The sequence below is a fragment of the Suillus subaureus genome (genome assembly GCF_016647635.1).
Source record: "Suillus subaureus strain MN1 chromosome Unknown BJ212scaffold_7, whole genome shotgun sequence".
NCBI classification, from domain to species: domain Eukaryota; kingdom Fungi; phylum Basidiomycota; class Agaricomycetes; order Boletales; family Suillaceae; genus Suillus; species Suillus subaureus.
The window spans coordinates 1,066,676-1,082,118 of NW_024538563.1; the positions used below are offsets into that span (position 1 = coordinate 1,066,676).

At 47.8% G+C, this 15,443-nt stretch overlaps 1 protein-coding gene across 1 annotated transcript; it reads left to right on the plus strand.

The window, feature by feature from the left end:
• Window positions 1-8,871: 8,871 nt before the first annotated feature.
• BJ212DRAFT_1445531 (ABC protein) lies at window positions 8,872-15,270 on the plus strand (the record flags this gene model as incomplete). Its single annotated transcript, XM_041338129.1, has 38 exons — window positions 8,872-9,008; window positions 9,066-9,117; window positions 9,182-9,247; window positions 9,300-9,656; window positions 9,713-9,757; window positions 9,815-9,949; window positions 9,998-10,171; window positions 10,282-10,353; window positions 10,408-10,552; window positions 10,606-10,656; window positions 10,708-10,774; window positions 10,825-10,942; window positions 10,998-11,390; window positions 11,440-11,553; window positions 11,608-11,721; window positions 11,770-11,814; window positions 11,866-11,932; window positions 11,983-12,384; window positions 12,436-12,559; window positions 12,612-12,692; window positions 12,749-12,851; window positions 12,905-12,947; window positions 13,002-13,022; window positions 13,134-13,199; window positions 13,248-13,331; window positions 13,384-13,543; window positions 13,597-13,645; window positions 13,704-13,776; window positions 13,833-13,885; window positions 13,942-13,966; window positions 14,015-14,216; window positions 14,269-14,349; window positions 14,398-14,461; window positions 14,517-14,532; window positions 14,585-14,858; window positions 14,907-14,992; window positions 15,048-15,109; window positions 15,160-15,270. 38 exons carry the CDS (start codon window positions 8,872-8,874, stop codon window positions 15,268-15,270), a joined length of 4,332 nt encoding a protein of 1,443 aa, XP_041196185.1.
• Window positions 15,271-15,443: the final 173 nt, after the last annotated feature.

A 15,443-nucleotide genomic window follows, 5' to 3' on the forward strand; every position in this document is an offset into this window, starting at 1 on the left:
GATTAGTGATTAATGATGGCCGTCGGTATACTCGTGAGAGGTATGACAAATCAAGAGTCAGAGGTGAGTCCAGCGTGTTTATCGTTGCATGAGGATCAGTGCTCGAAGTTGTATTAGGGACGACAGAAGGTGCGGTAGAGGTGAAGGTGGTAGTATGCGATTGCGAAAATGACTGGGCTTGAGCCAAGCTACTGGATTGCTGCATGACCGTGCTATTGGGAGGGCGTGAACTGCATGCAGTAGCGTTTTTCGGGATCCATTTTTCTCTTGCTGAAGTATCCCTCTACGTGATATGAGATGGAGTTGGACAATCAAAAAATTGACATACATGTTTCCCCTTCAAGGCATACAGAACATCGACTATTGATGTGCGACACTCGTGCAGGTTGAACTCTTCACACTTGGTCTGACAGATAGAAGGTTTCGAGCCCAGTGGAAAAGGCAGGCCGGGATGGCGTATCGTGGACATCGGATCATGCCGAAAACTGAAAGTGAGGTGAGGACAATACAGCACGAGACATTTACGACGTACATGAGGACAATGCGGTGGGTCGAAAAACACCTCGAGGTAACCGATGGGAGTTCTTGAGTGGCTGGGCCAGAGGTCGTGTAGCGTTGGCCTAGAAAATATTTCAATGCAATGAGATTTGTTTATGAAATTTACATCGAATTGCTGACCTTGTTGCCCTGGGCGAGCGCGTTCAGGCATCACAATGAGAATAAAATACCATTAGATATGCCTATCGACTCACATTGACATCCAACAGAAGGTCGTTAAGGTTGACTATTGCAGACGCGTACGCGTTACAGCCTCAGCAGGTGATGGCTAGCAACTTTCCATCTGCCGAAAAGGACAAGCAGGCCACTATTGCGACGTGGTGGAGGGGAGAATTGACTCGGATGGGCTGGCCGCTGTCGAAGTTCCACGTTCCATACTTGTCTTCCGGTGTGCTTGCGAGGACGCCACCACTCGGAGATATTGCAAAGGCATGGACATTAGTAGTACTTGTGTCCTTCCTGTTTCCAAGGTTGTAAGTACTACGTGTTTCAAGTCAAATTCGAAGTCCTAAGGCCTAATTGAGTGAACCGACTAACTCGGAGATAAGGGTTTTTTTTCATCCGGCCCATGGGTCCAAGCAAGGCAAAATACCATCCCAGACTCGGATTTTGACTGGGGGTTCGACGCTCGTTATAAGGAGACGAAAAGTCGTATCCAGCAGTCACAAACATGGTTATGTCTGGCGGGCGAGCACACAACTGTGACCTTTCTCCTTTGAATCCACGTTCCACTGGCTTGCAGTCCCATCGTGACATCTGCTCACCACTCGCCAGCCATCTCTAGTACTCCAGCAGACAAACTACACTATTTCGGTTCTATTTAGTGATGACTTTGCATGTGCAAAGACATCGCAAAATAGACCCTGATGTCCAACCGCACCTTCCTAACTACCACCAACCACTTTCTCCCCGTCTGGAGACTGCTATGGTCGACGCTCCACTTCTACCGTGCCTGCAGTCACATCTCATATCTGTTTCCCACTCTTCAAATTCCATGCCCCCAGCAAGCCGTGACTTGAACGAGTGAGCATCCACTGGTAGAGGCATGTTGGACATCATTGACCAAATCGGTGTGTCCTTCAATTTTCTGGAGGTGCTTTATCGTTATCGTTGATGTGACTCGTCTCCTGACTTTCCGCTACTTACTGGGCGCATCAGCGTCTCAGATTTCATCTAACGAAGGCCAAAATTGACTCTCATGATGATATGAGGCTTAGGTCGATTCAGAGTTGACTCAGTTGAGTACACTGGAAAATCCGTATTACGTGTGTCATCCTTGTGATACCTCGCAGCTTGTATTATAGGCTGTGCAGCTGGAGCGCCCCAGTCGTTGAAGATGTATATTCTGTGGACCGCACACCATCCGAATTCGTCCCGCCATGACCTTGTAAATGATATATTACCGGTGTCTGGTAACCTGTTATCACTCGGACCTTTCTTGGTTCCTTCGAACGACTTCGAACCCTGAGCAAAAAAAGTCCGGACACCCTCATGTTATTCACAATGAAAAGACCCCCAAACTCTGCTCAACATCTTCACTTCAAGTTAATGTTGCAGCCATCACCAAGCAGTATATAATTCTCAACCGAGTATCTGCCGGCAGCTTCCGTCTTTTCTTCGTTAACGTCTCTCCATTACTTGACGTGGCAGCTAAACTTTGGTTGGACGTTGTATTATTTGTATCCTAGCGTGTAGCACATCAATGAATACAGTAATATGATGGATAGTCTTACACAAGGGCACACATTGCACAACTGTGAGTGGCCAATGTCCGTAATTCAATAAAGCGTGCTTCGAGTCCCTGGAGCAGGACAAGAGCAACGAAAGTTACAGAAGCACGGAGTTTGGTGCGATGAAGTGTATATGCAATATAATGGGGGAGTTTTACTTGAAAGTCAGAAAAAGGGGGGATTCTGGACAAGCAAAAAGATGGGTAACTGAGCACATCACCACGACTACTTGAGGCCGTAAAGTAGGTCAGAGTGTCTTGTAAGTTGAGTAGACTGAGGTTTGGGTGGCGCCTAGGCTATCATCCTCCAGAGTGCACCATCGAGAGTACTGAACTACAAGACGGGAACACGGGCGAAGTGAGTGAGTCGTCAAATTCGCTAGTCACGAGTGCAGGTTAAAAGGTATTTACAAATGTGCAGGATGGCACGGGCGTGAATGATGTGGTGATTCGGGGAGCCGGTTGCTGCGGTGCATCACAATGCGTGGCGTAATGTCGCAGTACGTCCGTTGCAGTGCAAGTTGTGCCACTGAATTTTGAGTGACATAGTGGCGCTGTGACAGAACTAAACCGTTGTTAAGATTGAATGGTGCGTGTAAACATGCATACCTTGACGAGTGATACTTCTCGATGCACGGTAGGTATGAGTGGAATCACGATAACGAGTGTTAATGCCCAGTAACGCGCGAATATCAATGCTCCCACCGCTCAGTCGTCAAAAGCTCATTCCTCTCGTGATGCCACCTAGAAGTGTCAAATTCATGCTGTCACGGTTGATTTTACTCATTGCCGTTCATAGTCACATAGTGCCCGGATATGCACGCCATATATAGGACGGCATAGGACTGGCAGCGCGAATTGATTAGTTTGAGATCACCCAGCATGATTGGTATTGGGTTGCTAGGCCCGGGAGTCATGCGAAAGGTGTCGACGGATGTTTGCGGCGAGCGCGTCGCGGGCCCACTTCCTAACCTGCTCGGAGAGTTGAATATTGTACATATATTATCAAGTCTGCATTTGTCACAAAGTGTTAATAAAGGGAGCTAATACACTAAAAATGCAAGAAGTCAACATGTTGAAGATGTGACGAGGAGAATATCGAACCAACAAAGCTGAAGTTAAGGGAAGGAAAGCATGTGGGGGACTGAGGATATGTTGAGGTCGTTATATACTGCTTGGTGATGGCTACGACATAAAGCTGAAGTGGCAGAGTCTGGGGTCTTTTCGTGGTGGATGACTCGTTCGAAGGAACCGAGAAAGATCCGAATGATAACGGGTTACCATGGACTCTAGCTAGTACTTATATAGACTGGTTGGAGATGAAACGGCACTGGTTGGGTCTCGTACAACATCATGGAGCCCGGGCTTCTTGTGTACTCGTGCGCACATATACTTACGGGCACGTCTGATGCCGTCTGGGGATGCTGTCATACTCACTAGACCAAACTTAATCAGTGCCTGGCTGTACAGCTTGGCCTGCGTAATGGATAAATACGGTGCAGTGCATTCCTCGTCAGCTACACTATAAGGACCTTATTGTCTTTTATAACCGAGGCAGATGCGGCCTTTTAGGAGGCGTTAGGTGGCGAAACGGATATTAAGCCAATCAAGGTTAGCTTGTATGCATTGCAGAGCTGGGTGGGAGAGAGAGGTGAGTGATCTGTGCTGAGTTTGGAATAGTCCACTTTTTCATTCTGGCGTCATGCCAATAGAATGTCTCAAGAGACCTCAAAGTTTCGGACGAGCTGTAACTTACGCTTCCCGCGCACGGACTAAGAACACTTAAGATACGGTCTCCAAATTACGAACAATGTTCGGGTGGTCAAACACTCCGTGCGCATGACACTGCTTGCCAGATTCCCGGGCGGTCGATCGATCGACTCTAGAGTGACTCCCCCTTGCTACTGTGACTTGATTTCGGACCACTATACCTGCTTTGGTCGAAAAGGAAGAACAAATATCCACCCGATTCGAGGTCAGTGCATACCATACCACACATGTGTCAGCGACAGGGGAAAGGCGCTAGACGGCAGTATTTTGTTGCAGTATATATTCGCCGAGTTTACCACTCACTCTGACACACCTATCTCCCCAATGTCATCACTCTTAGATGATCCTAGTTGGTGGGCGCAAATCGATTCGTATCGTGTGTATAGTTATTTTATAGGTTCGTGGACAGCTGATCGGACAGTGTCAGTGTTACTCGATCTAACCCGTCTGCGGTTTCGTAGCTGCCTCTGCTGTTGTGGTTTCATACGACTGGGGTGAGCAATATAACATTGAAGAACCAGAAAGAACCACTGAACGATATTTCCAGCACTAACATTTGGACAAGAGGTAGGTTGGCGCAATTATCGAACGGCTATCTCACTGGGAATGGTTTTATACTAGATTGAACTGGTCTGGGTGAGCGGCGTCTCAATCACAAAAGCGACAGGACAACATGATTAATTCGGGGTAGAGGCGACGCTGGTCCTTCACGACTGCTCTTTTTCTCATTGTACGTAGGTCTGCCTTGTTATAAGCGCAGTTGTCAGGTTGTGCTTAATTCAAAGTCTTCTAGGTGCGCTACATTGGAATGTTATATGCTGTGTATGTTTCCTTAACAGCTTGGTGGTATGCTACTGATCGTTCCTTCACAATCAGTGTCTTTGTGTATTGTATGTCTGACATCTACTACATTTATTTCTTCTAACCCGGGGCATCCAGCAATTGTCCCATCAGACTCTGTGACCAATGCAGTGAGCATTCTACGATGCCTGTCATTCTCGCACACTAACTGCTCCCCGTAGGGGTGAGTGAGATTCTCGACTAGCTTGTTGATTTAATGTAATAGGTGCCACAGCTGTGAGTTTAATTGCATTGTGCAGTTCTTCGAGGTTCATGATTTTTTTTCAGGTGAAATTATCAACTCCGTATCATTGTGCCTAGCTTTTGTCGTCAACTGCATGCTGGGTGGTGAGCTACTCATCTGCAATACCTCAGTGATATCGAGTTAACTGACACATCATGCAAGCCATCATGATCACTCGGTTATTTGCCATGTATCAGCAATCGAGAAAGGTGCTTATCCTTCTCGTTGCGATCTTTCTCGCTATCATTATTGCCTGTGGAGTGATTACTGCGATACAAGCTCGCCATATATCAGGTGGTAAGGTCATTTATGGACGAAAGATTAAAGTGAATCAAGCTCATGGGACGAATATCAGAGGACCTTATGATCCCTGGCAGCTACTGTCAGCCTCAGTGTCTCATTGGGGGAAACGTACCTCTGACGACCGAGTATTGGTTGCTCAGCACCGCGTGGGAGGCCCTCACGCTGTGCCTTGCACTCTGGAGCGCTGCAAAACACTTTCATGAACTGCGACAACCGTGGACGAGATGGACCATCGGGGACTGTTTTACAGTGTTAATAAAATCGCATGTGCTTTACTTTGCAAGGTTAGCTCATATTTTGAATGGGGTTGTCCTTTGGCGCTGAAGTTATGCTAGCTTTCTTGCCGTGTCTTGCTTCCAACTTGGCTATCTGTCTCCGGCAATTGTGGTACGCCGACCTGTCACCGTTCCGCATGCGACTACTGTTCATCATGTTCATAGAACTCGACTACTGTTGGCACTCAGATTTATGGCGGTGTTCTCCAAATTTTCTCGCTTGTGCAGATGTTTGTGCTGGGACCACGCCTTATCCTCGATGTTCGAAAATATCATGCTAAGCTTGTAGCTGATTCCGATGCAGGGACCACCGTGGCTACAATTGTCTTCCTTGAGCGCGCCCAACTGTCAACTGGCAGTGATGTTTAGCATTCCCAATGCTGAAAGTATTTAATAATTATCGGGTAGTACTCTACAGGGAGTACGGGAGTATTGGGACTGATATGGTGTTTTAAGGAGAGGTAGGTCCGTGCACATGCATGTTGCATCAGCCCATACTCACATCTCCGCGGTGCAGAATCAACCAGAACGTCTCCGGTGATGGAGCATGCCCGCATAATCCAGTGCTGATCGCTAAGCGGGTAACGATGTGCACACCCTCTCACTGCCACCTTTAATTAGAGGCCAGAACCAGCACACTGGTGAAGGACAGCCCTGATGGATCGCGAGTTCATATCCGATTTGTCGGGTAGTCGACAGTGGATCCCTACCCCACATTGATGGCGTTGGGCGAGTTGCGAGATTCATGGTGTGAGCATTGTGGTGTGTAGCTGTATCCAGTAATAATAGTAATACAGGTGGCGTAGTAATGCAACAAGGGACAAATAGATTTATCGTGGAGAGCAAAGACTCTGTGTACCGGGACGATCGAGGAGCATCGAGAGCGTGCTCATGACGTGACGCTTGTTGCTCTCGTTGTACGTCCTGATCTAAGTACTACGACAGCGGCAAGAAAAAGCAACTCGTGAAACGCGATCGTTGATGCACTGTCGTCTCATGTCGACTCGGGCCAGCCTGAGCAGGTGCAGAATACGGAAAAGTTGAGATTACTCAAGCGATACTGAAGCCAACCGTGTGACACAGCTTCCTTTGTTATGTAAGACTGCTGACTAGGAGACATGTTGAAACTTGGTATACTACTGGGGAGGTCAATGACTCGTCCCAAGTTTCTTGATTCCTGTAAGTGCCTAGAGCTAGAAAAGGATTTCTGTTTGATGCGCGCGATTATAACAGCTCCACTTGGTTGGCGATTCGACACCTACAGAGGTTTGTCAGCACGATTACCCATGCTGCAACCGGGCTGTTCCACCGTCTACTTATGACTTGAAATTTTGTTGGGAGTACTTCTACGCGTCCGTCGGATCAAGTACTCAAGCAGCAGGCTTTATTGTCGATGTCATTTTGTGCAGCTTACCACGGCTAGGACTGAGCCGGTACCAGTGGCCAGTTGTGAAAATGCTGCGTGCAAATTGCCACGATAAGTATGGCTCTGAGCTAACACTGCCGCTGGTTTGCCATCATTTACCGTGACTTCGGAAGTTTCAAACTCCCTATGTATGACGTACGTTCACAACAATATCGATGAAGGAGGGCACGGTGCTACCTCCATATAAGAGCTGGGAGCTTCGGTACCAGACTAAGCTTTTTCAGTCACTGTCGACGACACGCTTTGTGTATAATTAAATTTGGAACTTGTCGTGGAACTCTGATCATCTATTGTAGTAGCCTAGCCCGAGTTGAGACCGATGAGCGCTGAGCGCTGAGCACTTGATATGAAAGCATCTATGAGCGAGCCGAGATACTCTCCGGCAGCTCCGGCAGTACTAGTGCTATACAGGTGTCATTCAAGTCCTTAGTCTCCGGGGCCTCTTCAACGTAGTGTTGTTGTCGAGGTGAGTCCAAATCGAGTTAAACTCGGCTTCGAAAATGACCAAATTCGTTTCAACTCGAACCTGCCGAGCTGAATCGAGTTGATGTAGTTCACTTCCATACATCGTAATCCCCCGTGATTGGAACCATCCGCACGCTCGGTATCACAGCGGGAGCTCACCAATTCAACAGCGATTGCTTCTCGGTCTTTGTCTGCTGGATAAGGGCGCATGAACAACCTCAATGTAACCGTTCGGCTCTCAGCATCCACTACTAGTACCAGCACTATTCCTCCAACTACCACCATCATCGTCTCTGAACCAATGGTGCACTCACCGGCACCGGAAACCACAGAGGAACGCATCCGCAAGGAACTCGAACAGGACAGGAAAAATGCTGAGTGCGAGTTTTCTCGTTATGAAGATGCAGGTCTACTACTCAAAACGGCTGAGCGCACAACAGGTATAGTTCGTTTCTGGGAGGTATGCCATACAATTCCTTCATTAATTAGAAATTGTTATGTAGCAAAAAGAATACACATTCCCGCCTCTATTTCGTGTCGCTATGGATGTCTTACCTGCTCAAGCTTCATCTGTGCCTTCCGAGCGTATATTTTCATCCAGCAAAGAGACCTGCACTCTACGGCGCAGTAACCTGTCTCTGACCACACTCGAAGCACTACAAGTTCTGAAGTTCGTCTACAAGCAAGAATGCCTCGATTTTACAGCGGACCTGGTGGCTAACAGGCAAGACTACACAATATGTGGACCCGTAATCCCAAGAGCAGTTGACGAGCTGATGGTCACTGGGAATCTTCGAGAGCTCGATCAGTTGCTCGCGAATGCAAGGGAAATTAATTGTAATTAGTTCTGTCTGCTTTTTGTGTAGCTACTTGCAAATAGTCGTCGTTGGTGGTACAAGCGTCACTGGCTTCTCATTGGCTGGACTGTCGGTCCGTATCACTCCCGAACTCGTTACAACTCGTAAGTGCCGAGTTGTGTCGAGTAGCTGCAATTTCCCACTTCGATTCGATTCGATTCGCCTCGGCGGCAACACTACTTCAGCGGTCACAAGCCACCGTTCTTCAGCCGTCGTGCCTAGGCCTCACCGGCGTGGCACGGTTTGATGGAGTGCCAGGTGACCTAGGTGACCGCAAGGCAAATTGACGCCTTACGCTTATCTTCATGTAATGACAATGTGTATTTATAATGCAAGACCGTCGGAGTCTTCAGCAAGCCGCCACCATCTGACCCAGTCTTTGCTGTGTCCCCGCCTCATTCCGTATGACCTCCAAACGGTCAGAAGAATCTGTGAAGGAAAAGGTCGAAGAGGTCGAAGCAGCCAACCTTCAACCTTTGAACCTTCAGCTCGATGCTGGTGATGAGTATACCAACTTTCGTCAAAAATGGTGGCAGTTGTGGTAAGTGGAGCTATCTTCCAAACAACGTACTCCTTCTGATGATCGAGCCGCGAGCAGGTTACCCAAGGACCCACCACCTCCAGCTCCCCCGTCTCTGGAGGATGCAGCGGTGCGCATTGAACCACCTACGCTAATTTTCTGAACGACCCTTCTAATAACATGGCATTCTACAGCTGACGCCTTTTGCCAATGCTTCCATTTTCTCTCAGCTCACCTTCTCCTGGATCACCGATATAATGGTCAGTCATTGAACTTTGATCCTAACGCATACTGTTATAGCGCATACATCAGGTTCTCGGATATCAGCGCACCTTACAAGCATCTGATCTATACAAAATGGACCCATCCCGAGAGTCGGCTGCCCTTGCCGGTAAACTTGAAGCAGCATGGCAGCGGCGTGTTAAGGTAGCAGCCGAGTGGAATGCACGACTTGAGAGTGGAGAAATCAGCCCATCTCTCTTAAAGCGTGCCAGCTGGGCCATGCGTGCAATTTCAAAGAATGATCAGAAACAAGGCGTGACTTGGTCTGAGCGATATGCAGCATTCCAGAATCATTGGCGGGAGTCCGACGGGCGGAAAGAGGCCAGCCTTGCTTGGGCTTTGAATGACGTCTTTCGTAACATGTTCTGGATTGGAGGTGTATTCAAGGTATGGGTTTGCCTCATAAATTGTCGCTGCCATAATGATTGTACAACACCACTCAGGTCTTTGGTGATACAGCACAGCTCATGGGTCCTATCGTCCTTCGGGTGAATAATATCTTGTGTTTGGTTGCAATAACCTCTGATGTTTGTTCTCCCCCGCAGCAAATCATTGTCTTTGCGGAGGAGCGCTCCGCCGCGACCAATGCAGGAACACCTGTCCCTAATGTCGGTCGTGGTGTTGCCATGGCTTTTGGGCTTTTTGGGCTTACCGTGACGGCCAGCGTGTGCACCCACCAGGTGTGTAAAACTTTATAAATCACACTCGGCTCAACTAATATTTTCAAGTTTTTTTGGCGTTCAATGGCAACTGGCGTACTAGCTAGAGCCGCACTGATAACATGTATTTACGAGCGTGGAGTGAACCTCACGGGCAAAGCCCGTGTCAAGCTCAACAACGCCACGCTTGTTAACCATATTTCTACTGACGTGAGCAGGGTTGACGCGTGTGCGCAGTGGTTTGTGAGTTGCAAACTTGAGCATTACACTCATGCTGTCGACTAACTTGTAGTGTGTCCCTCCTCACTAGCATGCAGGTCAGTATATAGGATCTCCGACATTCAGAATTAGAGATGACTTACTGTCCTCAAGCCTGGACCGCGCCTATTCAGGTCATAGTTTGTTTAATCATTCTTATAACTGAGGTTTGTTGTACGCTATGAAGAGTTTGGTTTATTCTGACTGCACTTGAAAACTAGCTCGGGCCGTCTGCACTCGCTGGTTTCTCGCTATTTGTCCTCATGATTCCAATGCAACAGCGGCTAATGGCACTGCAGCATCGTCTTCGCTTAGTGTCAATGAAATGGACTGATCAACGAGCCAAAGTTCTGCTAGAAGTACTCGGTATGTAACCTTGGGGCAGCTGGGACGCGCAAGGATGCTGAAGATGCGCACAGGGGCTATGCGGGTTGTCAAGTATTTCTCATATGAGGTCCCTTTCCTTCAAAGTAAGCATGATGTCAAGGAATATCAACAACGTACTCACGAACATCGTTCAGGAATCTTTGATCTTCGAAAGAGAGAAATGAGTGGTATCCGATGGATTCTTCATCTAACTTCAGCGAAGTAAGCCTAGGTGTGTATAACATGGCGACGCCTACTAATTTTCTACACAGCATGGCGCTCGCGACTTCGATGCCAGTCCTCGCTGCCACATTAGCTTTCGTCACGTACACCCTTACAGCACACGACTTCAATGTTGCTGTCATATTCAGTTCGCTGAGTTTGTTCCAGGTGAAATCGTTTCCCCCAGCGTCCATGAACATGCACCTGACCGATAGATAAATAGCTTCTCCGCCAACCAATGATGTTCATGCCTCGTGCTCTATCAGCTATCCCCGATGCATCCAGCGCGATTCAGCGGCTGGCGCACGTGTTCCGTGCAGAGCTTATTTCCGAAGATACACTCGTGATTGACAAGGACCAAGAACTCGCGCTCCTGACCAAGGATGCGACATTTGAGTGGGAGTCAAGTGGGAAAGATTCTGGTGAGGCTTTCGGCTCGAAGGGTGCACGCGGCGGCGGTCCACCGAGAGGCAAGGACAGGAGCATGAAAGAAGACACGGCGAAGGAAAAACCCGCTCCTGGAAAGGATGTACCTCTTTTTCAGGTAAAGAATGTGACCATGGCCATTCCACGAGGTCAGCTCGTCGCCGTAGTTGGGCCTGTCGGAAGCGGCAAGGTAATCTTGTCGAGTGAAATTCTTGAAGCGACTGCTGACCCACGAACAGTCCAGTTTATTGCAAGGACTAATAGGAGAGATGAGGAAGGTTTCCGGGCATGTCTCGTTTGGCGGTCGCGTTGGCTATTGTCCGCAGACCGCGTGGATTCAGAATGCTACGTTGGTCAGTGGCATGGTGTCGCCCTCAGGGGAAAATACATCTAACATTTTACCCTAGCGTGATAATATCACTTTTGGCCAACCATTCGAGGAAGACAGATATTGGCGCATTATTGAGACCGCTTGTCTACTTCCAGACCTCCAACTACTCCCAGATGGTGATCTGACTGAAGTATGTGGATGAATTTAACTTGATAACACTGCTTATGCTCTATTTCAGATCGGAGAAAAGGGAATTAATCTCAGCGGTGGCCAAAAGCAGAGAGTGAGTTCGTGGATTGCCTCCGCTAACAGTCGATTTTTATCTTCCACCCAGGTCAACATTGCTCGTGCTCTGTACCTTGACCCTGAAATTGTCATATTTGATGACCCGCTCTCGGCAGGTGAGCTATGCGGTTTATATTATGTCTATTAAACTGAAGAATGCCTTCAGTGGATGCTCATGTCGGAAAGTCCTTATTCCAAGATGCCATCGTGGGTGCCCTGCGAAATCGTGGCATTACTGTCATTCTGGTCACGCATGCAATTCACTTCCTCTCTCAAGTAGATTATATCTACACCCTGAACAATGGCGTCATCACAGAGAGCGGAACTTACGAGGAACTGATCTCTCGCGGTGGCGATTTTGCGCGTTTGGACCTAGAGTTCGGTGGTCATGCATCGGAAGGTAAAGATGAAGACCAAGCAGAGGAAGTCACTCCGCAGACAAGCATTTCCATTGAGGAAGTAAAGTTAAAGTCAGAAAGAGTCAGGGTAAAGGCCACCGGCAGTGGCAAACTTGAAGGTCGCTTGATCGTCAAGGAGAAGCGGTCGACGGGCTCTGTATCCCGCGGAGGTGCGATCAAATTCATTTGAAGTGCTTCCCTGGATTGAAACAGTTTCAAAGTGTACTGGACCTACTTGGTTGCGGGACGCGGTTCAATAACAGGTCCCCTGATTATTCTCGTCATGCTTGGGATGCAGGGAAGTCTGATCTTGAACTCGTACACACTAGTTTGGTGGGAGGCCAAGTCAGTGTTTTTTTATTGACTCTTTGATTCCTTTTCTAACATCCTGGCGCAGCAAATTCGCCCGACCAAACTCATTCTATCAGACGCTGTACGGCTGCCTAGGGATTGGTCAAGCGATATTCACATTCTTTGTGTAAGTTGGTTACTATCGCAGATGGCGGCACGCTCACTCAACATAACTTGCTGTAGTGGTGCTGGAATCGATTTCATTTCCTATTATGTTTCTCAAAGCTTGCACCACAAGTCCGTACGCAACATCTTTCATGCATCCATGTCCTTTTTCGACACTACAGTGAGTGGCCGTATACGAAAGCGCTAGAACCGATGCTTATTGTATTCCTGTAGCCTATGGGCCGAATCCTGAGCATTTTTGGCAAGGATATCGACAGTCAGTAACTCACTGGTTTGTGCTATGCTATGCTTGCTGAAACCTTCTACTCAGGTATTGACAATCAACTACCACGTGAGTCGTCTGTCACGTCATGATGAAATGTTACTTATCCATAGTCAAGAATCAATGAGATTGCGTACGTTAACTGCACGCTTCATCTACGGAAACTGACTGGAAATCTAGTTGCCCTTACGCTGTCCAGCGTGACTGGCTCTATCATCATCGTTTCTATCCTTGAACCGTACTTCAGTCAGTATATAGACATCATCTGCGAGGATATGGCTCATGCTTGTTTAGTTATTGCTGTGTTCTTCATCGCTGTCGGTTACGGCTACTTTGCTGCCTTTTATCGAGCTAGTGCTCGTGAAGTCAAGCGCCTGGGTTTGTTGTTGTATTTCTGACCTGGAAAGCCTCTGTTGAAATTGGTCATCAGATTCTATGCTTCGCTCTTTTCTTTATGCCCACTTTTCGGAGACCTTGACGGGACTTCCCACAATCCGAAGCTACGGAGAAATGAAGCGGTTTATTGCCACCAATAGATACTACGTTGATCTGGAGGATAGAGCTCTATTCCTCGTAGTTACGAACCAGAGGCAAGTAGCCTTATACATATCTTCGCGGTTGTTGGTTCATCACCTTCCCTCAGATGGCTTGCAATAAGGTTGGACTTCATGGGAGGCATACTAGTCTTCCTTGTAGGTGTCCATTTAATGACGGATACCTCATACTCACCCAATCCTATGGTCTCAATAGGTTGCTATTCTCGCAGTTGTCAACGTCTCCGGGATAAACGCCGCCCAGATAGGGTTGGTACTGACGTATACCAGTGGGTCTCCCGGTGCCGCCACCAAAGTACACACGATTAACCTTTTTATATCACAGCCTCGCTGTCACAAATGTGTAGTCTGGTAACCAGACAAACAGCAGACGTTGAGGTGAGGCTTTCCTTACTATCTCACATTACAGGATATTGAATCGTTGTTTGGCTCAGAATTACATGAATGCAGTGGAGCGATGTGAGCCGCCAATTTCATGGTACCCCAACTTTCGCTTATGTCTCGCAGTGGTACAGTATGTCGCAGGTGATACGATACCTCAAGAGGCTCCGCATGAGATTGAAGCACGAAAGCCCCCGGCGCAATGGCCTGAACATGGTACGGTCGAGTTCAACGACGTTGAAATGGCATATAGGCCGGGCCTTCCCAATGTATTGAGGGGCATCTCGATCAAGATTAAGGGAGGCGAAAAGATAGGTGTTGTTGGAAGGTCAGCTGGTTTGTTGGATCTACAGATGTATGCTAATGGGGTGTCCCCTCAGGACTGGTGCTGGCAAATCTTCGTTGATGCTCGCACTGTTCCGAATTGTTGAGGTGTCTGGTGGTTCAATAACTATTGATGGGTGCGTTGATCATTGCTCGTGACGAGTACTGGTTTTCACCCCTTCTAGTGTCGATATATCTACAATTGGTCTTAAAGATCTCCGCTCCAAGATTTCTATTATCCCACAAGATGTTTGTAATGTTTCCCTGTACTACCTAACACATGACTGACGTACGAACTCGATAGCCTCTTCTATTTAGCGGTTAGTGTTGTAAATCTTCGTACTCTTGTGTGAAGCGTTAAATGATTACCAGGTACCATACGCTCCAACCTAGATCCATTCTCCCAACACGGTGACGCGGAGCTATGGGACGCGCTGCATCGATCTTGCCTGCTTGATTCTACCACCTCGAAACGGTCATCTTCCAGTAATGACGCCGGAAACGAGCAGGCTCCCACCAGCCGCTACGACCTTGACAGCACCATTGAGAGCGAGGGAGCGAACCTCAGTGTTGGAGAGAGATCCCTGCTCAGTCTAGCTCGTGCGCTGGTGAAAGATTGCAGAGTCGTTGTGCTTGATGAGGCCACGTTAGTTTGTGCTCTTCTCCTGGATGATTGATGTTGAATTTTTTCCAGAGCTTCTGTCGATCTCGATACTGATAGCAAGATCCAGCAGACTATCCAGACGGAATTCCAGGATCGCACGCTGCTTTGTATTGCCCGTACGTTTTATCTTTTGTGCTCTCAGTGCGATGCTGTAATGTGATGATATTTCAGACCGACTTCGTACTATCATTTCATATGACCGGATTCTGGTTCTTGACGCTGGCCTTGTTGCTGTAGGTTGTTTTGAATGGCTTTCAGCGGTTTAATACTGACTCTATCGAAGGAATTTGATACACCATCCAATCTTTTCAACATAGAGAGCGGACTTTTCCGTGGAATGTGCGAGAGGAGTAATATTTCGTTGAAAGATATAGAGACAAGTAGACAGGCTTAAGTGGCCAAGTTCGAGGTTAATTTCTTTTCATGCTGGCAAGGCCTGCAGCTACTATGTGGTACTTATTTCTTGTAGCGATCTTGAAGGCGATGTCGTTCTTGCTGAGGCTGAAGAGAATGCGAATTTTGTATATTCAGACTGGAAATAGAAGCATGAACACAGAATACGCATCA